Source organism: Fragaria vesca, linkage group LG1, assembly GCF_000184155.1.
Source record: "Fragaria vesca subsp. vesca linkage group LG1, FraVesHawaii_1.0, whole genome shotgun sequence".
Lineage (NCBI taxonomy): Eukaryota > Viridiplantae > Streptophyta > Magnoliopsida > Rosales > Rosaceae > Fragaria > Fragaria vesca.
In genome coordinates, this window is record NC_020491.1 from 22,419,706 (window position 1) to 22,445,238 (window position 25,533).

Here is a 25,533-nt window from a genome sequence, read left to right on the forward strand (position 1 = left end):
TTCAAACTCAGGTGGAGAATTTGCCGACAGCACCACCATTCTGGACATGCGTTTGAGAACTATTCTGGAGAATGTCCGATTAAGTTATCTTTTGGAAAGGGAGGATGGTGGCTGGGATGCTAATCTCAATTGGGAGGACACTCTCTCTCTTGGAGAACAGCAGAGACTAGGCATGGTATGCAAATGTAGTATCTTCAATTTTTTTTGCTTGAGAAGGACTGTTTCTGCTATTTCAAGGATTTCCTTGTTTTCTCGTCTGATATCATACTTAATGTTTTATCAGGCACGTTTATTTTTTCACAAACCTAAATTTGCCATCCTTGATGAATGCACCAAGTACGTGCCATAGCTCCTCTTTTTTTCTTTTCCTTTTACTCTATTTACATGTCTGTCGGCTATCGTATCTTTCATTATTGGTTTTCTCATTTCCTTTTCCTTTTTGTTGAACAAATGGTAGTGCTACAAGTGTTGATGTTGAAGAACAACTTTATCGGCTTGCAAATGACATGGGTATCACAGTTGTTACCTCCTCACAAGTAAGTAATGCCATAACTATGTGAGCTGCACATTCAGAATTTTGTTGTGCTTTGAATGAACTTATACGACGTCATCTATCTTTGTTTATCTTATTGTGGAGCTTTGAATGCCAAGAGCAATTGATGGAATCTCTATATCTTCTAGATGTTTAGTCTTATCTTTGTTTTTATGCCATGATTGTTTCTGCAGTCTATATTTTACCCCATTTTTATGTCTATCGAGTTACAAATATTTCTTCTTTTGTATGTTGTCAGCGTCCTGCTCTAATACCATTCCATTCCCTGGAATTACGGCTTATTGATGGTGAGGGTAACTGGGAGCTCCGATCAATAAAGCAATGAGCAAGAACATGCTGGGATGTGTAGCTTATCTGTATACTGTGTGACAGTCCATTTTAGCGGACTTGCTTTTTATCATACAAGTCACTGTAGAAGGCAAGAAAAGGCTGGTTTCTATATCCAGGGACATTTATCATAGAGGAAGCTGTGTTATGTTGCTCATAGATGACAGGCAGCCTAAGAAGGAAAAAGGTGATCATGTCATTCTGTGTAGCGCACACGAATTGCAGACCATAAGATTGGAGCATACGATTGTGTAACAATCTCTTTAGTCTTTAGGCGAAGGATATACAATATGTACAGTTCCCCCAATTTTCCCAGCATTTTGGGTTGTAAGAATTCACAGTATAGTTATAATATTTAGACTCCAATATAGAAAAAGATAAAATGGTGTAGGTTACTGGGCATTTCTGTGCAAGCTGTATCCTGACATGCCCCCTTGGTAAGTTCACACCCCAATGTTATATAGCGAAGCGCCTGCAACCTAGGATTCTCATGTTTTGGGGTTATATGAATGCTCACACGCATTGTTGCTTCAATAATAATGATAGAAGAATCCATTCTTTCCAGTGAGCTCTATTTTAATGTATAATTTTTCATTTACTTACGTACCTTGTTTTATGAATTGCTGTAGGGTTTAGGAAACTTTTTCTTTTCTGTTTAAGCTGATTCAGCGCGACAGTTGAGTTTGTGAGTTGAGCATACATTAGTAATTTGATTAATGTCATGCTGCAGGAGTAGGCTAACCAGTTAACTCCAGGTTTCTTTTGGTCTTTGGTGAGCTAATTAACTGAAAGGCAAAAAGGGAGCAGAAGATGGTTGAAACAGACTTGGGTACAAAAGATTTGTGTTATATGCTTGTAGCTAACCACCAAGGGTAAGCCGCAGTTTTGGTACTGAGAAAGTTGCTTTCTTTGTAGATTGAAGCAGGGAATGAATGAGATATCATCAAGGATGACTTTGTTGGCGAAACGAGAGGTCCAAGGATCTGTGATTCTCTGAGCCGGTCTGGATTTCCTATGCCGTTGAAGCATTATCTGTCCTACAGCTACTAAAGCTTTTCTAACTGATGAAATCATATCAAGATTTGTGGAATTGGGTTTGGTTTCTTTGGTTGCTAGGGATCCTTGAGCCTATGTGAGAGGGCTATGAGAATGATCTAACCATGTCTCTTTTGGTTAAGAAGATTATAAGGGTGTCGGCATTGGTGACTGAGTTTTCGGTTTCTAAAATTTGGAAGCTCTGTAGACCCAAAATGGTGATGGTGATGGTGATGATGAGGAGGAAGAAATAAAGATTTTGACGGAGGCACTTCAAGTGGGCGCATTTTACAGATCTTAGTTCTGTTGCAAGGACAAGGGTTACTGAGTTGTTGAGAATTGAGATTGTTTAATCTTCACACCACTGTTGATTCATCCGAGGAGTTTAGGTATCTGAATAAAGGCCTATTATGATTAATTAGGAGGCAAGTACCACAGTTACAAATCCTTAAATTCAGAAATTGAGAGAGTTGTACAATTTAGTTGGAAGAAACATTCACTTCATGACTAGAACACTCCTCAAAGCATGATGAGCCATCATATGTGCTGCAGTATTTGCTTGTCTCTGAACACGACCAACCTTGAGACCTAGAATTCGACCTGCTGCCAAACCAATATGCCTATGTTTATATAGTCTGCCTAACAAAGAGGTACTAACAGAAGGCTTGATCTGCTACCAAGCAATCAGATGCTGACTCCGAAGCAAACTCAATAGCAGCTGAACAAGTGAACATGCAAGCAGTTCAGCATTGCTCCGTCGATACAAGTCCTCCCAAACTTCCAAAGGTTCACCATCATCACTCAGCATGTCTCTTCATATCTTCCCAAACTCTATTCTTTCTCTCCTTCCAAACTCCATCCGCCAAAAATAAAGCCAACCAAAAGAGGCATTAGACGAACGCTCAGAACATAATTGCAACCTATATACATATAACCCTTTTATTTAGACTTAAGAGAATATCACCAAACTATGTTATCCTACTCAGTTTTTTTAGTTAATGCTATACATTTTTTTTTATTATCAAATACACAATTAATGTGCTACAATACTGTGAGTCGAACTCACGACATCTCATTTATAAGGAGAGACTTAATCCACTAGACCAAACGGTACTAGGCAATCCTCTTCATTTTGGAAAAGAGAAAATTGCATTCTGAAAAAAACAACAACAAAAATAATGATAATAATATTAATGAGAGGAATATTTTTTATGTTGATCAATGTCAATTGCATTTTAAAAACAATTTTTTCGTCTTGATGAGGTTGATGGCACAGAGCTGATATTATGACTTCATTCACTTAGAGTAATTGATGTTGAATATGTACATGTTCACAATTAATTCCCTTTTGATCAAATTTATGGGTTCAACTTACATATCTAAAAACAATATCATGTTCTCATGTTTCTTATTGTATTGTTTGATGTTCAACTTATGACATGTATTTTTATTTTTTTGAGAAGAAAATTACAGATACATTAGAGAGAGGAGCCTCTAAAAACAATGCTTATAAAAGAAGAAAAGTGATCTTGTTAAAATAAAACAAAAGCTAGAATTTCTATATTTGCTCTTTGTTCAGTCACGAGATGAACAAAGTGGAATCGGCTTTTCTTTCATATTGATTGTTCATTACCAATGTACTCTCATTCATTATCAATATAGAATTCTAATTGATTTAAGAAACTAATTTTAGGGTTCTTATGCGTACAACATGATGTGATCGTACCTCATAGCTTTCTATAATTCAAAACCTTTATCAATGATTTAGCAATGTATATTCTGATCATGCCTTCTTTTTGCAAACAAGAATTAATGATTGAAATGTCTAGTATTTTCTAACAAGCCAACTTTATCTATCAAGGGGTCATCATATCCAGTTTGGTATCCATTATCAGTTTAGTTCAAATTTATTTCATATATGTTGCTTTTCCCATTGTTAGTTGATTCTTGATCAATCAACTTCTGAAATTCGTCTTACCAAGAAACAATCATTTTAAATAAGAGGATGATGTTCTTTTTGGAGAGATGGCGGCCTCCTTCACTTCTTCGTTCAAGCTTTTGTTCTTCTGTTTTTTTTTTTTTTTTTTTTTTTTTCTATTCATGTTTGATTAACGTTCCTTTTTAAATTCATATTTGTTTTGATTTCTATATGTGATTTGATTTAAATGAGTCTAATTTCACGTCATTTGCCACGTCATCTTGTGTATGTTGACATCATAATCATAATTAATCTAGACTGTTAAATGTTTTAAAATCTAACGGCTCAAAAGTTATGTAAAAACTTGTGTAAAATATGATGGTCCTTGAACCGGACCCTTCCGGACCCTTTGATTATTGTCCAGCTTTCTTTTAAAATGAAATTTAGATGTGGGATTCACTTCGTTTTCTATTACAATCTCACTCAATTATGTCATTTTTATTTGAATTTCGTAAAGTTGTTGTCGGTGAAAACCGCACAATAATTGATTAAACTAACAAAAATTTCACAATAATTATTAAACTGACAAAAAACGTATTTCCGTACACGCGCGAGCACGTGTGGGAAGGCTAATTCATAATGATTGAGGAGTAAACATTCTCATGCCACGCCACTACATTAACTCCTTTCTTTTCTTAATTCCCATGCTAATAAACCCTAAATAACAACTCTTTTCTTTCTTAATTCCGATCTGATGCTAAACCCTATACAGTACTTGTTGGTGCCTTCCTTAACATGTCACCAAAATCCCTGAAGCCTAAGCAGGTTCCCTTCATGATCCTTACAATCATCTCCACCAGACCATTCATCCACCTTCTTGGCTCGTTTCTTCAGATAGTTTCGGCACTAGAACGCCCACATCAGGTAGGTTATGATGGAAGTGATCCACCATGATGTTGCCGTAATTCACTATTATTCACTACCGTAATTCTCCTGCATGTATCATCTAACATATTATTAACAATTGAATTTTTAATCCAATTCAGACTGACTTGATTTTTAAAAGTGTCATGAGAAAAAAAAAAAAAAAACTTTAAAAGCAATCTCATGTTTGGTAAATTATGAGAGAAATATTTTTTTTTGAAATAACGGATAATCTATTTTTTGTTGAAAGGCAGATCACCTTGTCTAGCTAGGTGACTCGCAATTATTATCTATAGAATTAGAAATATTACAATTTTGCACCGGAGGGGTTATATCACCCATACGTACTCTGGGCTACATAAGAAAAAGAAATAATGGATAATCTTTATTAGTTTTTTCTTTTAAATACATAATCTTTATTAGTTTATAAAACCGATATTATGTCTTGTCAAGTAGGAGCAAAACATTAAATACAAGCTCAAAGTGCCATTTAAAAAAAAAAAGTGTAAAAAGTTAAAGTCTGAAAAGGCGGACAACCTATAACTAAAAACTTGTAAGGAAATATGAAAAAAGAAACTAACAACACAATCCTAATACGCTTTGGGTCTAAAGACCACTTATGAAACTCAATAAACTAGAAGCCAAAACAATCGATTGTCCAAACCCATCAAACAACCTAACCAAGCCATCCATCCCGTCGGGAGAACTCCGACATTTTTCACGCCTAATCCGCTACGATCATCAAGTGGACAAGCCAATTTAATCCTCGTCTTGTTGATAAGTTGATTTTGTCCATTTTAACCGAAACTTCTACCACGTTCCTTTACTCAATACCCATATATAAGTTTGGACAGGACTCGGAGTTGAATGGCACAATTGAAAGAAAATTGTAATGGCTCAAATGGTAGAATAAAAGAAGTAGGTCATCTATAGAGTTTCATAGTTAAACTAGACTTTATATTTTACATGTATGCATATCACATTCTATGTCAAAACCAAGATTTGGTTTAGACAAAAGTGTAGAACCTGATTGGTTCATGTTGCCAATTTCTTCTCCAAGATTCACAAATGTAGTGCATCTTACTATTATAGGATTAGGTATAACTTTACCATTTGTTAACTTTAGAGGAGCCGGACCCCTCTTTCACACTCAGACGGCTTGGCTCCGAGTTGCACTGTTCATATGAACAGTCAATTAAGGAACGATTCATAGTTGAGGGGGAAATAGTATATAGTAAATTCAATTTTAATTGCAATTGCTTTCACATATCATATTACCTACAGGAGAAAATGACGTTGGAGTAACGTCGACTAGTTGGACACTCATAAGTTGGCAACCCAATGTGCCAATGTATTATTATAAAACGTAGTACTTGCAATTAATGCAGCTTGGGATTCTCATTGGTTTGGGGTTATATCACTTATATGAATGCACATGCCAACTGTTGCTTCAATAATAATCATAGATGAAACCTAGTAGGGTCTCTATTTTGATTTTTATTAAGTTCATGGCTAAGAATATAGACTGCTACTTGTTCACACCAGGTTTATGAACTATAAAGACTAGAAGGATGAACAAGAAGAAACATGTGGAGTGTCCTTGCCTGAATACAAATGCCTCTGCAGACAATTTTTCACATTCATCTTCATGACCTCATGTATATGCTTATCTTTACTATTAGAAAGTCAGGCGTGGCTTTAATGTCTTGATGAAGCCCTTTTTTTCAATTGGCCAAAAAACCAAAGTAGCAGAAAATTCTCAAACAATAAAAATAATAGTTATTATGAGTTTAACCGTAAAACACCATTGAAATAAGGAGAGAAAAAAAGTATGTGATAGTTTTATCCCACCTTTTAAGATGCAGTTATTTATAAAAAAATAAGATTAACATATTCATCCCACGTAAAGTGGAACAGTTCGAGTACACTTTCTTCTAATTTTTGGATCCCCGTGCAGATGCACGGGTAAGAGGCTGTAGTTGTTGGGTGTGTATGACTGTGACCCAAGACCTATTCCTGCCACTGCATCGATACCAATTATTTTTTTTTTTTTGGACGAATAAAATGCAAAAAGATAGAAGCTCCCGCCGTCTCTGAACTCTCACTAACTTTCTTTTAACGGCGCGTGCATCCACGCTCTAACAGTTTCAAACATGATTTTGGTCGAATTTATCGTCATCCGCCCCATGTCCGCCGCCTTCTACACCTGCGTCTTTGCCCAGCTAGTCTTGCTCCAAGAACTGAAGGCGACGACTTGATCAACAAGAAGCATCCAAAGCAACCAAGTCTTCCGATACTTACCTAGACCTGTTAACAGTGAAGGTAAAACACACTTCCTCACAGCTGCTACCACAACAAGACCAACAAATCGAAACCTTAATCGACCAACAATAGCCCTCAGTCTCATTCAGATCCCTTTTAGGGCATAGGCTCTCTCTTCAAGGCAAACCTTCCCGGAAGAGTGATAGATGGTTTTGACGGTTGTAGCAAAAAAGTCCAGATCTATCCCAAGCAGAAACCCAGAAAGCATCTCCTTCAATTTCACCTTCAGTATTTTTTTTTTTCTTTTTACCTTGCACTTGATTCTGAGATGAAACGTAACAGACAAAGTCAATTAACAGCGAATGGTTGTGCATTGGCCACGTCAGGCCATGGAGGGAAGAATTTTCGATAGAATAGGATAATACTATACACCATTACCATCATCATGAACATTATTGACAACGTGACGACTCGCACTGTTACATCGGACAAAAACACTGTAGTGTGTAGGAAATCTAAATCTAGTACCTCGGAAAAGTCCAGTTCCATTTTCAGCAAATAATTATGGCAAGCTGTCGCCAAACTCAAACATGGTCTCCATAACACTTGAAGCTCGATCGTTGACTCAAAGCTTGTGCATTAATTTGGATCAAACTGTAAGTAGTACTTGATGTTTTTTTCTGGGTATCATGTCAGCATCTTAGTTGCTTTAAAAGGTGTTATCTTGAATGGTTGCAGGAGCTTGATTGATGGATCCAGAAAAGGAGAGCAGCAACCAAGTCCGTGTTGGTATTGCTGACATTCAGAACTTTGATTTGTTGGAGAATAAGGAGGGTGAGAATAATGAGAACAGTAGGACACACAGCTACAAGGAACCGCTTCTGACCAGAAGGATCACCAACACAACATCTCAGATAGCCATCGTTGGTTCCAATGTCTGCCCCATTGAGAGCCTTGACTATGAGTAAGCACTTTAGTTGCTTTTGGATGACAATTCCTTTGTTGTTTGGAACCATTTCATTCATTTGTATTGTGATCTTTGTTCCTCTAATTCATTGAGTTGTCTTGTCTCGATCTAAGCTTGCTCCCAAACCCAAGATTTGGTTTGAATAGTTGCCATATATGTGTGAATTTTGTGATTGGATCTCAGCTATGTTGTCTTCATTTCCTACCTGACAATGAGTAACATTAATTTTGGGCTGACATGTGATCCTTTTGGGCACTTGAGAAATTTGTAGAAGGACATTCTTCTCAGAATGTTGGGTTCTTGCTGAGTTGTTTAAGCACATTGCAGGATTTTTGAAAACGATCTATTTAAGCAGGATTGGAGGTCAGCCAAGAAGAGTCGAATTCTTAAGTATGTGGTGCTAAAGTGGGCATTGGCACTTGTCATTGGGCTTGCAACTGGCCTAGTTGGCTTCTTCAATAATATTGCTGTCGAGAATATTGCTGGATACAAGTTGCTGTTGACCAGCAGTTTCATGGCAAAGGAAGAGTAAGCATTGTTTCAAGTTTTCTACCTAGTTTATCTGTTACGTGTTCATCCTTTTTATGCAATCTTTTGGTTATATCAATATGAATGTGATGTTAGATTGGTTTCTGTGCAGATATTACAAGGCTTTTGCAGTATATGCTTCCATGAATGTAGGTCTAGCAACAGCTGCTGCAGCTCTTTGTGCTTTCATTGCTCCAGCAGCAGCAGGTTCTGGTATTCCGGAGGTCAAAGCTTATCTAAATGGAATAGATGCATATTCCATACTGGCTCCAAGCACCCTTTTTGTGAAGGTATAAATATGTTGATTTGTTGAAACATGTAGACACATTTGCCTGCAGGAAAATCAGATGAAAATTATTGCAACATTTTTCCTTTAATATGATTGCTCTTTTGATGTACTTTTACAGCTGAACTATGCTCTCATAAGTTTGTGTTAGAGATAATCCGAGTTCTCAATATACTTGACTGAAATTTCTTTGATAAAGATGAAGCACAGTTCTTTAAGTTTCTATCTGACATCATTCTGGGTTGTTGCAGATTTTTGGTTCCATTCTTGGTGTTTCTGCCGGATTTGTGGTTGGTAAAGAAGGCCCCATGGTACATACAGGTGCTTGCATAGCCTCTTTGCTTGGGCAGGGAGGTTCTCGCAAGTATCATTTGACCTGGTCGTGGCTAAGATACTTCAAAAATGATCGTGACCGACGAGACTTGATCACATGTGGTGCTGCAGCTGGTGTGGCTGCTGCCTTTCGTGCTCCAGTTGGCGGTGTTCTCTTTGCCCTTGAAGAAGCTGCTTCATGGTACTCTCAGTCTCTCGTAAGAATAAGAAAAAAAAATAGAGAATAAATGAACTAGAAAACAGCTGAAAAACAGAAGAGTGGAGATGCTTAGGATAGGAATCTAACAATGGTGCAAGAAATGGGTTAAACTTTGCAATTGCATTGAGTTGGCCCATACCAACTAGTCAACCCCCCTAAACTTTCATAACTCAATAAGTATAGTTTTACAATGATATCCATGCTTCAATAACGATGCTTTGTTCACATCACTTTTGCATTCTCTCTTCTACAATCTTAAATTTTGCAAGCCTTATAGAAATATAAACTCTGTACTAATTTAGTCTCTTCAAGTTGGTATATATCTTACACAAGTGGTAGAAGTGATGGTTATTCTGAACACATTATGGTACATAAAAATGTGAAGGATTTAAAAAATGAACAGCAGAGATGATTTTTCGTGATTCTGGGTACTATAACTATGCAAAGTATTAGTTTTGGGTGAAACATATCTTCAAGTTTGCGAACATTGTGGTTCTGAATTGTGTGTTCTCCTTACTGACATTTTTCAGGTGGCGGAGTGCACTTCTTTGGAGAACATTTTTCACAACAGCAGTAGTCGCAATAGTACTGAGAGGTTTCATACAGTACTGTGCTACAGGAGACTGTGGCCTATTTGGGCAAGGCGGTCTGATTATGTACGACGTCAGTGCAGCTGATGCAACATATAGCGCTCCGGATATACTAGCGGTATTACTTCTTGGTGTTTTTGGAGGTATTTTTGGAAGCATATACAACTATCTTGTTGACAAGGTCATCCGAACTTACAGCATCATTCATGAGTAAGTTCTCATAGCTCAGTTCTGAGTCTTCTGACATCTGCAACTTTATAACACTACTATATTTGTTGCTGAAATAATAACAATTATTGTTTATTTCCCATTTCTGTTGAACTTCTCTGGTTTTTCTTAATCTGCAGAAAGGGTACAGCTCCAAAAATCTTGCTTGTTATCACCATTGCCCTATTGACGTCATCCGTTTCTTATGGCTTGCCATGGTTTTCAACGTGCATTGCATGCCCCACTGATGCGACTGTCAGTTGTCCTACTGTTGGTAAAGCTGGCAACTATATAAGCTTCAACTGCCCAACAGGCTATTACAATGACATTGCCTCCCTCTTTCTGAACACTAACGATGATGCTATTCGTAATCTATTTAGCACTGATACAACAAAAGAATTCCACATATACTCTCTTTTCATCTTCTTTTCTGCTGTTTTCATCCTTGGAATAATTACATATGGCATTGCTATTCCCTCTGGGCTTTTCATCCCCGTCATACTAGCCGGAGCTTGCTATGGTCGTCTTGTTGGCAGGTTGTTTGAATCAATATCCAGTCTCGACACAGGCCTCTTTGCTCTACTTGGAGCTGCCTCGTTACTTGGTGGCACTATGCGGATGACAGTTTCCCTATGTATCATATTGCTTGAACTGACCAATGACTTGCTGTTGCTTCCACTGGTGATGTTGGTACTGCTTATTTCAAAAACTGTGGCTGATAACTTCAACAAGGGAATTTATGACCAAATAGTTAAGATAAAGGGATTGCCTTATTTGGAGGCTCATGCAGAACCTTACATGAAGGATTTGGTCACAAGTGATGTTGTTTCAGGTCCATTGGTTACCTTTTCCGGTGTTGAGAAGGTAGGCTATATTATGCATGCTCTGAGGACTACAGGGCATAATGGATTCCCAGTGATTGATGAACCACCTTTCTCAGACACTCCAGAGTTGTGTGGTCTTGTTTTAAGGTCCCATTTACTTACTTTGCTCAATGGTAAGGTCTTTTCAAAGGAGAGGATTCTTCATGGAGAAGAGATCTTACGCAGATTTGGTCCATTTGATTTTGCTAAGGCTGGATCAGGAAAGGGACTCAAAGTAGAAGATCTTGATATAGAAGAGGAAGAGATGGAAATGTATGTTGACCTCCATCCTATTACAAATGCATCCCCATACACTGTGGTTGAGACAATGTCACTAGCGAAAGCTGCTATTCTGTTTCGACAACTTGGTCTCAGGCACTTATGTTTGGTACCAAAGAGCCAAGGGGTAAGTTCCTCCTCACTCTTGATATATTGAGTTGATTTCCTTTGTCTCCAAATCCATTCTTACATTGTTTCTAAAGTTCAGTAAGTTTTGATGCTCATCAAACTCTGCAAGCACAGATCTAAGATAGTTTTTGTTTTTGTTTGGACATTGCAGAGATCTCCAATTGTAGGAATTCTGACTCGGCATGACTTCATGCCAGAGCACATTTTGGGACTCTACCCTAACATCAAGCCTCACAACAACTAGATCAAGTTGGGGTTGATTTACTTCAACAAAATTTTGATGGTGCAATAGGTCCATTGATCTGTTTAATGCTATCTTGTTCGTCGGTTGATTATGTCCTGTGTTTGGACTATTGGAACCTATGGAGGTGTAGAAATGGGCGAGGTTTTGTTCGAAGAAAATCGATAGTTATGACCTGGGGAATAATCTGAGGATTACCTAACTCGCTCGTGTCTGTTGTATGTTGATGTTCACGGATGTATAAAGATCACAAGAACTTTGTAACTATTTATTATTTTAAGACTTGCCATGTAGAATAGAATGGATGCGTAGCCATATACACTATCGTGTATGCCTTCCTTCTTGTATAGGCAATGTTTTGTACACTTGAAAAGAACAGAATAAGATATATGATCTCTTTCATTGGATATGTAACTGATGCTATTGCCTCAAAAGTTCTCCATTGCACTTTAAGCCTTCCATTATCGGAGGGGCAATTGTGCAAGCATACAGTTATTTCCTATCCTAAATTCCTGATACACCACTCTTACACCTGTTCTCTTTTCTACCGGCAGCTGGTAAACACAAAGGAGCAATATGGACATCTGTGAAGGCACGCACTGCTCCTGAAACCTCTCGGAAATAAAAATCTCATTAGCTGCAGAAGCCTTATACGATATCCAGCAACAATCTATCGAAACTTCTGAGTTCTGACACTCATAACGGAGGAAAAACTTGATAAAGACAGCAAATTAGCGAACTTCAATGACGAATATCCTTTTCCTTAGAAGCTTATCCCACAATTGCTTCCCGGTTAGACCAGATAAAACAATGCTAAAAAGTGAATCTGTTAAAAGGAAAAAAAAAAACAAAGGTTTACTTGCGGAAAAGCAGAATGAGCTGCTGGACATGCCAAAAACTTGCAATTATCAGGTTTGAGAGCACACAATGCGGACATTCCACTATTCGCTTCATTATAGTCTCACCAAAAATGTCACTTTTATAGCAGCACAAAAGCATTGTGTATTCCATTCGTTGACTTGGGGAGAGGAAATTGCATAATGCAAAGAAGAAATGACGTGGATAATACTGTAACAAGTGTCCTGTCTTTCATTTTCGTTTCAACTTCTTTCTCGGAGAGGCTTCACCAGTTCTAACTTGGGAACTGGAAGAGGCAAATGTTCTGAATTTCTGAATAATTTTCCTCTCACTGATACGAAGCATCAACGAATGGTGCAACTTTTTCTCTTTTATACTACAAAACCTTTTCAGTGCTTCAATGTCATCTTCAATTGAATTTTTACCATACAAACTCTCCCGCATATCTGCAAGGGACAAGAGAGCATTACAAATAGTATTTGTCAGCAACACGGCTTCACTGAACTCAGCAGTTATGTCGGACAATTTTTCACTTTTATCTGATAAAATGCCGTCCATGTGCCCATTGGAATTTCCTGCAGTTGCTAGAGCCAGATCAATCTTATCATATGCATCCTGTTGTAACAACATAATGTACAACAGAAGCAGCAGCTCATTTGGAGGTTCCCCATTAAACAAAATCTCAAAATATTCTGAGTTGTGGCTGGCGCATCCGGAGTATCCTAATCTTCTCCACAAAGATAGCCTCGCTCTACGATGCTGGCCAGAAAACAAAGATGCACCCCACTGAAGTACAAGTTCCAAGTCAATATTGACAATGTCAAATGGATTATCTGGCTCTGTAAATCCGTATCTATGAAGAAGTGCAGCATTGCCCAATAAACCGTATGTATTGAAGACCTGATAACATAAGACAATGGTAAATAAAAGTAGTTTCAGAGAAAGAGCATTTCATATAAAGCTTCATCTGTGAGTTGTGTCTAGACTATGGATTTCACACATGTCATTAGTTCCAGATAGTTTAATGTTTATACTACTGCACTACACCGTACAGTGTAAAACGAAAATCTAGGTGGCAAATAGTATATATATGCATTTCTCATATAGCATGAAAATTGAAATTTTATTTTGCATTCTGCTCAAGAGAGAGGCATGCAATGTTCCTTCATATAGATAGGCATTCAAAAGTGCTAATGACTAACCTCAGCTCCGGCTTTGACATCTTTAACCATAACCATCTCCAAATCATCATCGTCACCGTCATCATCACTAGCACCAGAAGCTACATCATCAGTAGTACTAGCACCAGTAGTATGACCAACACTGGAAGTTGTGCTAGTAGTAGATTCGTTGCCGTCTTCGCTACCACTCTCGGCCTCCTCGGATTCACTGTCTTCACTAGACGCAGAGGTGTTCAAGTGCACATCCTCAGCTCCTGTTTTGTGATTAAATCTGAACCAACCAACTAATCAATGAATTAACAGCAATAACTAAACATCATCATTCATCATATCTGAAATTAAGCAAACTACAGCTTACATGTCAGCCAAAGGAACCATCCCGACTCCGTGGTGGTGATCATCTACCTGGAAAGACCTGGAAGCAATGAGCGTTCTTGCCGCCAAGTAGTCCTCAAACCCGAAAAACCTCTCAAATCGAGTCCCAATGTGATCACGCAAAGGCTCAATGCTCTCTTTCCAGTCCTCCAGCATCACTGTCCTGTCTTCCTTTACCGTCTGCTGCAGCTCCGTCCCTCTCAGCAGCTCCTCCGCCTCCTCCGCCGTCCACACCAACGGAATCGCCTCTCGCTCCGGCAACACCGCCAGGTACGGCGCCCACGGCGACTGCTCGCCGAGGCTCCGCTCGTGCATGATCGCCACCGCGAGGCCCAGGCTTCCGTCGAGGCCTGCGGCGTCGATCATGTCACGTGCGGAGGTGGTGACGACGGTGAGGCACGCGGCCTTGGGGATTCTGGCCACGGCGTCGCCGACGTGGAGTTCAGCGAGGGCTGTGATGGAGAGGCCTTGGGCGGCGGATACGGTTAACTCCAAGGCGTCGCTGCACTCGATCCCTTCCTGCTTCATCCACCGCTTGAACGCCCTCACCCGCCGCGCCGCCATTTCCATCTCTCCTTCCCTCCCAAGTTTCAAAATCAAGTAAACCTAGAGAGCTGGGGTCAGAAAGGTAATTTCGTACATCGGAGCCGTGTGTCACGTGAGAGACACGTGCCGGGAAAAAGAAAACGGTGCGTTTTGAACTGAACCCTCTTCTTCTTAAGCAGTAAAGACCATCCTGAACTGAACCATCTTCTTCTCGAGTGACTTTGGGTTTTGAATGCTTGTTTCTCCTCTTCGATTCTATCTCAGCTTCTGGGTTCAATTCAGGTTTTGATTTTGCTTTTTCAATTCTTAACCTTTCAAAGTATGCAGCTTGGAACCAAACCCCTTCATTTTTTCTGGGTTGTTTATTTCAGGGTGCCAAATGGGAGTTGAGGATTCTTCTCTCGGAACCATGTCGTCGGAGGATAAAGTTGATGCCTTGCTGGAGGTACCCTTTTTCAGACTTCAAATTGGTGTTTTGAACCATTCAATTGTTTTTATTGACTTGAAGAATTTACTTTTTCTTTTTTGGTAATGTGGCAGGCCGCAAGATATGATGATATGGAAGATATTACGTCCTTAGTATCCCAAGGTGTTTCTCTTGATTCCAAGGATTCCCAGGGCCGAACAGGTTATATAATCTCATTTTGCTCAACTACTTTATTTCATGTGACTTTGGATTCAACTGGGATGATCTTATGAACAACGTTTCGAATAATCAATGTTGAATTTGTTATACTTCGAACAAATTTAGCTCAAGCTGTTTCAAACACTTTGGAATCATGATTATGTGTATAAACAGATGTTAGTGTATGTGGCTCCTTGATGTCTGTTGCTACTTTGTACAAGGTATTCTTATATATGACTGTTAGTTTTCTTCCTATGGTCTTCCATTGTGTTTACATTAAGCGGCTTCTTTGTCCATTATAATATGTGTGCATAGAAACAACATAACATGTAGTTATTTCTGCATGCGCAAATACATACGTCTTGACATGTGAGTCTTTTTTATGTGTTAAGAGTCTAAAGATTCAGATGGTAATATGTATTTCTTGTTCATTGTCCTTCAAAAGAGTATTTGATGATGAATAATATACCTTTTTGTTGACATTATACAAAGTTATCTGTTTGACTGTGTTTGACCCAGTTACATTGACATTTGATTGCAGCACTACACATGGCTTGTGCTAATGGTCATCTCGATGTTGTGGAGTATCTTATCAGTAGAGGAGTGGTAAGGTGTATGCCTTACATTTTGTTCTTCTAATTTGACAGTTTCTGATTGATTGAACTGATGATATTAGTTTATTGAATGGTTAACTATTTATGTGGTGTTTATGTTTGTTGGATGACATGTAATCAATTTAGTAACACACTATGAAGAACATTTTTGCTTTCATATGTTAGGATGTCAATTGATTACTTTATTGACTTGGGCAACAAACTATGACAACCCTTGATGGATATATTTCTTTCATACTAAAGCTGAACACTGAGGATTCATCACTAAGAATTCATTTTAAAATATAAACTCATATTGCTTATGCTTGAAGAATGCTAATCAGAAAATTTAGTGTGTCTTTCATATATGTTTGAGACTTTGTTATCATAACCGATCTTTTTTATCGATGAACAATAAAGAAGAAATGTTCATCGATATCGATGAGACGTTGATATCAATGAACATTTCTCCTTTGGTCAACAAATAAGCAGTTAGGATAGTAAAAGAAAAAAAACTAGTCTGTTAAAAGTTATAATTGTCCTGTTTTGTTTGTATCTTGAAAATTAAAATTTAGATAGGTTTATCTGTATTCTTTTGAATTCTTTCAAATGATGAAAGGTTTCTAACTCTTAGTTCTGAGTTATTATTATTGCTACCTTATCATAATTTTGTGGGACTTTGTGTAAGGATCTGAATGCTACAAATGTGGAGATGAATACACCCCTACATTGGGCCTGCCTGAATGGACATATTGAGGTAATATTTGTTTGCTGGAAACAGCATACTTAATTTAGTTCTTTATCGAAGGTCTTTGCTGTTGCAGGTGGTTAAGAAATTGATCTTGGCAGGAGCTACTGTAGGTGTCCTGAACAGGTAAGCATTGTTACCTGTTAACTAAAGCCCGTCTTTTTTGAAATAAAGATTTGTGTACCTTTTCTTATTATAAACTGTGGTGGTTATCTCCAGCTATGAGAAGAGTCCAATTGATGAAGCTGTGAGTGGGCAAAAAATGGATGTTATTGATGCCATTAATGAATCAGTGGCCCAACTAGAGCTTACTGGCATCAGAGTGTCCTAATGCATTGCAGCTCTAATGAAATGTTGATTAAGAGACCGTCCCATATGTGTCATCCTTTTTTCCCCTTATTGCAAGCTTGTAATGTGAAACTTTTGGTTATAAAATTATAAGATTGCTATTTCTAATTATTTGCTGAAACGATGATGTTAGTCAGTTTATTGATAAAGCTTTTGGAATGAGTACTGCTTCAGTGATGTGGAAGAAACACCATGTTGTTTTCCTTAAGGAAAGTGATGTAGAAGGGCTCCATGGCTATAATATTAAGCAAAGTAATTTTCTTGTTTGTGTAATCCAGTGTAGGTGAACACACAACATAACCTGGGACTTACCGAGGCATCTGCACTCTAAGGCTGCGTTTGGGTTTGCGTTTTCGGAGGAAAAGTAGCTATAAGAGTACCCTCTCTTTGGCTTATGGTTGGTAGTTTTAACATGGTTCTGGAGACATCGCAGAAATTTAGGGCTAGCCGGCTACCCCTTGACTTTGGGGCACAGCTGCAGTTGAAGCTGTGGTGCGTTGCTCGCTCATCAATGTAGGCTATATGGGTAGCCGATTTTCTTAGCCAGATATACATGAACCGGGCGTTTGCACCGTAGATAGACTTCTGCGGAACTGGTTAATTCACTGAATTTCTTAGGGAGAAGGAAAACTGAGAATTTCTTTTTTCTTTTATATAGCAAGTGTTGGTTGAACATAATGTAGCAAGGTAATAAACAAGGATGGCATTAGACTCGACTCACTCGAGCACCAAAAAATCGGGGGCACCAAAGTTTTTTTTATATATAAGTAGGTATATATAATTTTCATTAAAACCCTAATTTTATTCTTCTTTCTAGATTTGTGGCGTACAGTCTACTCGGCTGATATTATAAAACTTCCTAGATTCATATTCAAGAGAGCGCATTTACTGTTTTTATATGTATTTTGTAATTTGCGGAACTATTTTCTACCTCAGGTTTTCACATCTCAAGTCCGACCTTGGACATTGACAAGAACATGTTGTAACAGTTGTAAATCTAAGTACGAGTCGTATGACGTACATGTATGTACGTAGCTTATCATTAATACAGTTGGTCCGTTAGAGTCCCTGGTAACCGAACTTGGACAACCATAATTAGCTATCCAAGTCCAATAATCGAAATATGTAAGAGTAACTACCTTATTTAGAAAAGTTATAAAATACTCAAACTTTAATTTTTTTTAGTTTTAGTCATTTCAATCATAACGTGCATACTAATGTGCTATAAAACGTTTACTAGATTAATTATAGGTAAATGTATATCTTTATAAGCCAACTGTATGGATGAAATATAATTTGTAAAGTTTGACCATATCTTTAAATTCACCATTTGTAGATTACATCAAGATATCTTTATTTAATGGGACAATGCCCACTAGCCCTAATTTTAAGAATTTTATTCCCACTAACAAAATCAGATTTTAAAATTCCCAAGAGCCAACTTAAACAGTAAAACGACAATTATATTCTTAATGAATTAAATAAACTACAATAGACCATTATAAGAGTATTATAAAATAAAGTTTCTCTGACCGGATTCTCACGACCAATGACATTGATTGGGCTCCGGGGGCCGTTGACCGGACTCCGACGACTGTTGACCGGGCTCCAACGACTGTTGACCGGACTCCGACGAAAGCTAGGGGATCTATTGGGGGCAGTAGGGGGGGTCTGTCCGGGGGTATATTAGGGGGCAGTATGGGGGTCTTTTGGAGGCAATATGCATGGGGTATGTCCGGGGGTCTACTGGGGGCAGTAGCGGGCAGTAGGGGAGTCTACTGGCGGCAACAGGGGGTTCGTCGGGGGGTCAATTGGGGTCAGTAGGACCTCTTACTGCCCCAGTAGGACCGTTGAACTTAACTGTGTGCTTCAGTCACTTATAACAGGTCCCTATTGAGGTTAGTAAGACCTCCTACTAGGGGCAGTATAACCCTTGAACTTGTGCTTCAGTCACTTATAACAGGTCTCTACTAGGGGCAGTATGACCACCTATTTGGGTCAGTAGGACCACCTATTGGGGTCAGTAGGACCCTTAAACTTAATTGTGTGCTTCAGTCACTTATAACAAGTCTATATTGAGGGCAGTATGACCACCTATTGGGGTCAATAGGATATCCTATTTGGGTCAGTAGGATCTCATATTGGGGGCAATATACATGAAAGATGATATATAAGGGGAATATTTGGTTTCTCAAAGACCTATTGGGGCCAGTATGACCCTGAATCCAAATCCAAATTCAATAATTAGCAATCAAATCAAGGGAATGAACCGTTAATCCATAATCACAGATTCATAATTCATTCATCCAAACAAAACACCACTTGAATTACTCAACTCGAAAATCCACCTAATATGAAACTCATAACAAACCAAATCACCATAACAAAACAACAATTTCACAACAAAAATATAAGCGTAATGAAAACCTACAGATCCCTAATCAAAATCTCACAATAAAACTAAAACAAAACAATTTTAGGTATCTTCTTCAGCATATTATCTCTCAGCACCAATTCCTGCACACAATTCCATCACTCAATTTCAAATTCATCTCACACACACAAAAAAAGTTGTATACAAAATTTGATTGAGTACCAAGCTCGAGGCCTGAAAACGCGATCCAGGCAGAGATTGGCTCGACGGCGGCGTCTTTGAAGAGGTTCTGGCTAAAGGAGAGCTTGGTGAGGTTGGAGAGGGTGGGTTTAGCTCGGTGGGACTTGGCGGTAATTCGACCGAGTTGAGGTCATGGAGTTGGCAGCTGATGAGATCGAGGAACGGTGGAGGATGAGTCGCCGTCGTCCTTGGTCGTCGGATCGTTGTGATTCGGTGGTAGTGGTTTAGCGAGCTTGGACCAATTCTAGATCAAGATGGAGAAGCCGACCTAGGACATGGTGGACGACGACTACGACGGCCTGGGTACCTCGACGACGGCGAGGAAGACGACTGGACATCTGCCGGGATTCGGAAGCAGCTCCCGAAGAGAGAGAGAGAGAGAGAGAGAGAGAGAGAGAGAGAGAGAGAGAGAGAGAGAGAGAGAGAGAGAGAGAGAGAGAGAGAGAGTAGAGAGAGAGAGAGTAGAGAAGTAGAGTAGAGTAGTACGAGTAGTAGTAGTAAGTAAGTAAGTAGTAGTAGTAGTAGTAGTAGTAGTACGTAGTAGTAGTAGAGTAGTAGTAGTAAGTAAGTAAGTAGTAGTAGTAGTAGTAGTGAGAGTACGTAGTAGAGAGAGAGTAGAGAGAGAGAGAGAGAGAGAGGAAGAAGGAAGGAAGGAGGAAAAAGGAAAAAAAGGTAAGGTAGTATAGGGAAACGGGTTAACGTTTACGGTCGAAAGAAAAATTAAGTAAAGAATAAAAATTATGTCAGTTGGGAAAAAATTTGGCTAAACTATAGGGTTGATGAGAATTCTCAAATCTGACTTTGTTAGTGGGAAAAAATTCCCTGAAATTAAGGCTGATGAGGATTTTCCCTTATTTAATATCGTTGACGAGTGCGCTATAAATAGTAAACAAATAAGCAAGAATTATTAATCAAGATTCGTATAAGAATAGTAACCTGATGCCATGCATGCAAACTTAAACAAATTCTGATTTCCACACGGTTTAGGTATTTCTTTTTAGGAAGATATAGAATTGATATTAAGCTTAAGCCAGAAAAAGCTAGAAAAAGCCATTATATCTTCTTTTGCTACACAATGAGTAAATAGACTAGACTTAATCATTACACATTTCATATGTGGGATGTTTGAACTCATAATTTCAATGTTGTTGGTTAAGTATACATCATTACATCTTAACAAAGAAAATTACATTGGATAATTTGGAACCAAAGACCGAATTAATAGGTGAAAATGCAGTTTTTACTAGAAGAGAGTTGTAAAAGAAACTAGTGTCCAATCTGACTCGTGTCCAGAGAAATAGTAAGTGGGCCCCACAAGAAGCACACAAAGAAAACGGTCTGATAAACATATCACAGCCGTCAGTCACAGTTACTAGTTGATCGACAGACACAAGTACACGCAACCCTGTTTAAATACGAATTTGACAAACAACAAGAGAAGAGAAGCCGAATTAGGGTCCATCATATTCATCCCCCACAACAAACCAAACACAGCAATGAAGCTTCTGTCTGGTCGGAATTAAGGTAAAATGGAGAATCCCCCTCACCACTTATGATTTCTAGGGTTTAATTAACTGTCATCCATTTTTGTTGGGAGGTCTCAAAGATTTGAGCTTTATTCTTTTTTTGTTGCTGAGCTTTTGTGGGTTTGTGCTAATCTAATCTAACAAGGCTTTTTCCCAATTGAGATCTTATTTGGATTGTAAGAAACTCCACCATTGCCAAAGCTTGATTCTTTCTATTCGTTTTGTGTTGTATTCTGAGACTTGGATTAATTACAAGGCGCATTTGGGGTATGGGACTCAGATGTATGGTTCATGGTTTTACTTGGTCTCACTTGACTGGATTGAGGGTAAAAGATTGGATTTTTACTTTGCTTTCGAGAATGTGTTAATTGGGTTATGATTTGTACTATTTGTTCTTTGAAGCTGGGTCTTTGTCTTCCCTTTTCTTAAATTTTTCAAGTGAATTGGAATATCGTCTTTTGTGTTTGTGAAGAAAAATTGTTTCTTTGCATTTACTTTATTGTTTATAGAATTATTCTTTTTTGTGATAAATGGGTTATCCTGCTGAAAAGAAAAAAAAATTAATAATATGAAACGACAGAGAGGGATTTTGAAATGCTATGCATAATGTTTCTTCGTCTTCTGAAGGAGACTTTGATGGTAATAAATATTTCCTTATATTAGTTATGTTAAGCTATTTAGAGTTTCGAGTTTACATGTGCTTGCTGATGAATTTTTGGAAAGGTCTATGGCGATAGTTGTTTTGAGCTTTAGTTACGATTCTTCCATTTCGACTGTTGAGTTTTCATATCTTTGCTGTCTGATTGTCTTTGGATAGTTTTATTGTCATAGTTTTTCTGAACATCTGTTTGGAGTGCCGACTTAACACGTTTTCGCTGCCTGGGCTCACTGAATGTCTTTGGAATGTTTGATGGTTAGATGTTTTTGCTGTCTGGGTTCTGTAATGTTTGCATTTTTAATACTTTGGGTATATATGAGAATGTTTTCGCCTCAAGAAAGTTTCATCACCTGTTTATGCAGATTTCAGTCAGCTAATCATAAGAGGGGTAGGAGAAGCTTCTATTTTGTCCGCTATTGTGTTGCATACTGGTTGGGTTTATAAGACTATAAGATCTTAAGCATGAGTGGTGCACCAAAGAGATCTCATGAAGAGAGTGGCCATTCTTCCTCTTCAAAGTACCCTCACGAAGATTCAGGAGCATGCCCCAAGCTGCCGCCATCAGTTTCAAATGAGTATCATCAACCCTATGAGATGGGTCAAGATTCTCGACTAGCGAAGATTCCTCGTACAGAATCCCGTGATGCGGACAGAAGATCTCCCCTGCTTCCAGTATATCGAAGGCCATATGCTGCAATTGATTTGCCTGCAGATCCTCCTATTCCTTCTGAAAACAAGTTGGAGTCCAGAGATTCCAAGGAGACTCGAGATCTTCGGTTTGAGAACCGAGACAAAAAGACTGAGACGAGGGAACCATACAGTGAGGTAAGAAGGGATACTCCGAATGCGAAGGTTGAAAAGGATGTAAGACATGACAGTAGAGGGGATGATAATAAGGAGGTGAAATCTGAAAGGGAGAATTATAATGATGGTAAGGCTGACCTTAAAGCGGAAGGCTATGGTGTGGCAAGCAGTCACTTAAATTATAAAGAATCAAAAGAGTACCATAGAGGAAAAATATATTCCGATCCACCTGCAGGAAGTACAGATACCTGGCATCGCAATACTTCACAGAGCCATGTTGAGGTTGGAAAGGAAGCCCCCACTACTGAGGAGCGAGATCATGTAGAGGCACATGAGGCTGTTGGGGAGAACAGATATGATTCTAAAGGTGAGGATAAGTTCAAAGACAAGGATAGAAAAAGGAAAGACCTAAAGCACCGGGATTGGGGAGAAAGGGATAAGGAAAGAAGTGACCGTAGGAGCAATGTGCTTGTAGCTAACAGCAGTAGTGATTTCAAAGACTCAGCTAAGGAAGAAAGAGATTCAGAGAGGTGGGAGCCAGAGCGGAGGGATACTGCAAAAGCTAAGGAAATACTAAAAGAGAGGGAAAGGGATCATACCAAGAGAGATGCATGGAGTGGAGTAGAGAAAGATGGTTCAAATACGGAGAAGGAAGTGGGGGATGGGTCTATCAGAATGACAGAGCATGAAACACTTCCACCAGAGCAGAAGAAACAGAAAGATTTTGAAAGCTGGAGAACTGCTGATAGGGAATCAAGAGATAGGAGGAAAGAAAGAGATGTTGATGCTGAGGGAGATAGACCAGAAAAGCGCATGAGGACTTATGACAAAGAATTAGATGATGGATGTGCAGATGGTGAGGCAGCCACAGACAAAGAAAGGGAAGTTTATAGTTATGCGGTTCAGCAGCGTAAAAGGATGCAACGGTCAAGGGCTGCCCCGGCAAATCGGGAGCTGCGTTTTAGATCACATACACAAGACAATGAAGGGTGTGTTTACTATTTCTCTTTTCTGTTTTTGAATCTTTTATTGCAACAGTTTTTGCATAATTCTCAGTTTCACATTCTGAGAAGCATCGTTCTAGTTTAATCAGCTTTCTTACATAGATTTTTTCTTTGTACAAGATAAAATGCTTATTTTTCATAGAAACTTTTAGCGTAGATACAGATTAACAAATTTTTGGCAGTAATATATTTGGAGTAATGTTGATGACAATTTTCTACTTGACTGAAATTGTTTTTTTTTTTAAAGTTTAGTTGCAAAATGTAGATAAAAGCTATAGACTTTTTTGCTGCTGCAAACAGTTTCCTTGTTATCATGAGTCTTATGTAAATTTTCTGTAGTCTGACATGATAGTTTAAGTTTTCTGAGCTTTTAATAAAATGAATACTTTTCTGTAAAGGTATACTCATTGTTGAAGTTAAATAATAAAATTGGCTATTTTAACTTTTACTTTTTCAATAAAATTCATTTGTCACTCTGTTTGATGTTCAAATCAATTGATAATGATCCATGCCATGATGTACATGAAACTAGTTCCTTTGGTCTATAAGACAATTAATTATCTGTGTTTTCTATCTTGCAGATCCCAAGGTGCGCTGTTACATTCTATTTTCTTGCAAGATGATATTGTCTCTTTGTGAAGTACTGTAGAATTCAACAGAAATTACTCTTGTTTTTTTTTTCTTCACTCTACTCTGACGCATATATGCATACTTACTACAAATACAGAGTAGGTAGCCTACTGTTAGTTCTTCCTCTCAATTGCATAAAAGTGGGAAGCTAAAGTACAGAAATCTTATTTCTACACTGTCCTCTTACCTCTTTTTATACATATATATATTTTCCCCAGACTATTCCTGGAAGCAAATGTGCTATCACTGATTCTTGAATGTGCATTTCATGGAAAGCCATCCTTTGGAGGGGAAAAAAGGGATTTGTCAAAGTTTATAGGTGGAATATGGTTTGTGCGGTAGTGGATTAGAGCATAACCTGGGCATCAGGCATCTTTTTTTTTTTGGGAGACACCTTTCTTCACTGAATTCTGAAAGTAAAAAGCATTCAAAGCAAATTTCTGGTAGGTTTGTGATAGATCAGACAAATCACAAAATACCCATAAATAAGCATTCCATGTTTTGCAAAAACTGGTTATTGATTAGCCATCTGTTGGGTTAGAGAGGGAATGCATCAATAGGAAGGGGAAATCCCCTATTTCTATCTATTGATGAGGCACCCGTCTGGGGAAAATACTCAGAATCATGTTGTCATGTTGTGCAAATTGGCCGTATGTTTTACATCAGTATTAGTTTACATGGTTTGCTCCTTGCATATGCCATATGCTAACACTGCTATTTTCAGGTAAATCTGAAATATCTTCTGTCGTTTATAAAGTTGGTGAATGCATGCAAGAATTGATAAAGTTATGGAAAGAACATGAAGCATCTCATGGTGAAAAAAATGGTGAAACCTCTGTTACTGGTCCAACACTCGAAATTCGGATACCTTCTGAGCATGTTACAGCAACAAATCGCCAAGTAAGATCTCAGTTTGTTTGTATAGAATTGACTTGCAATGCAATTACTCATGCATTTTGGCTCTGTTTATTTACTCTGCTGTTCCTGTCCTCTCGTGTCTAAATCTTTTGACATATTTCTGGTTTGTGATTTTTGTCAATGAGCAAATTCCTTTGCTTCATACAAATGTAAACACATGTCTAGATATTTGAAATAGTAGCAATACTTGTTTCACCACTATATCATATTAGATGAGAATCAAAAGCTGTCATGTGCTTTTCTTGGTCGTGCAAGCGTGTGTGTGTGTGTGTGTTTGTCTGTGGGTAATAATAGTTCTTGTTTCAAATCATACCTACCAAATAATTTCGCATATGAATGTCACATGTTGACAAAAACCAATGTCATGCGAAGAAGCTTGAGCTAGGAACAGATCAATTGGGACTTTTGTTTCCTTTATTGATTTTTTGTGTGTGTGTGTGTTGCCTTTGGGCCTTCCACATCTC

The 25,533-nt window shown here is 38.4% G+C and overlaps 5 protein-coding genes across 5 annotated transcripts in view; 4 read left to right on the plus strand and 1 right to left on the minus strand.

Moving 5' to 3' along the window:
• LOC101290698 (ABC transporter D family member 1-like) overlaps positions 1-1,452 on the plus strand; it is a 13,978-nt gene extending 12,526 nt beyond the window's left edge. Inside the window, exons 22-25 of the mRNA XM_004288593.1 lie at positions 12-175; positions 284-336; positions 458-536; positions 792-1,452. Of these exons, the coding sequence (XP_004288641.1) occupies positions 12-175; positions 284-336; positions 458-536; positions 792-878 (383 nt within the window). The 3' untranslated portion in view covers positions 879-1,452. The remainder of the gene's footprint in view (positions 1-11; positions 176-283; positions 337-457; positions 537-791) is intronic.
• Positions 1,453-7,486: 6,034 nt separating this feature from the next.
• On the plus strand, positions 7,487-12,053 carry LOC101290990 (chloride channel protein CLC-c-like). The gene is made up of 8 exons (XM_004288594.1): positions 7,487-7,675; positions 7,758-7,983; positions 8,314-8,514; positions 8,627-8,804; positions 9,052-9,314; positions 9,863-10,132; positions 10,270-11,398; positions 11,552-12,053. Exons 2-8 carry the CDS (start codon positions 7,769-7,771, stop codon positions 11,642-11,644), a joined length of 2,349 nt encoding a protein of 782 aa, XP_004288642.1. The 5' UTR covers positions 7,487-7,675; positions 7,758-7,768; the 3' UTR covers positions 11,645-12,053.
• Positions 12,054-12,617: 564 nt separating this feature from the next.
• On the minus strand, positions 12,618-14,619 carry LOC101291281 (ribosomal N-lysine methyltransferase 3-like). The gene is made up of 3 exons (XM_004288595.1): positions 14,039-14,619; positions 13,702-13,951; positions 12,618-13,399 (listed from the first exon to the last, which is right to left on the minus strand). The coding sequence occupies exons 1-3, from the start codon at positions 14,617-14,619 to the stop codon at positions 12,731-12,733; spliced, it is 1,500 nt and encodes a 499-aa protein (XP_004288643.1). The 3' UTR covers positions 12,618-12,730.
• A 190-nt stretch (positions 14,620-14,809) lies between these two features.
• LOC101291571 (ankyrin repeat-containing protein P16F5.05c-like) lies at positions 14,810-17,021 on the plus strand. The gene is made up of 7 exons (XM_004288596.1): positions 14,810-14,883; positions 14,973-15,046; positions 15,142-15,229; positions 15,768-15,832; positions 16,508-16,576; positions 16,644-16,693; positions 16,787-17,021. The coding sequence occupies exons 2-7, from the start codon at positions 14,981-14,983 to the stop codon at positions 16,896-16,898; spliced, it is 450 nt and encodes a 149-aa protein (XP_004288644.1). The 5' UTR covers positions 14,810-14,883; positions 14,973-14,980; the 3' UTR covers positions 16,899-17,021.
• A 3,903-nt stretch (positions 17,022-20,924) lies between these two features.
• LOC101291867 overlaps positions 20,925-25,533 on the plus strand; it is a 9,240-nt gene continuing 4,631 nt past the window's right edge. The window contains exons 1-4 of the mRNA XM_004288597.1: positions 20,925-21,053; positions 22,076-23,506; positions 24,103-24,110; positions 24,876-25,051. Coding sequence (XP_004288645.1) covers positions 22,176-23,506; positions 24,103-24,110; positions 24,876-25,051 — 1,515 coding nt within the window. The 5' untranslated portion in view covers positions 20,925-21,053; positions 22,076-22,175. The remainder of the gene's footprint in view (positions 21,054-22,075; positions 23,507-24,102; positions 24,111-24,875; positions 25,052-25,533) is intronic.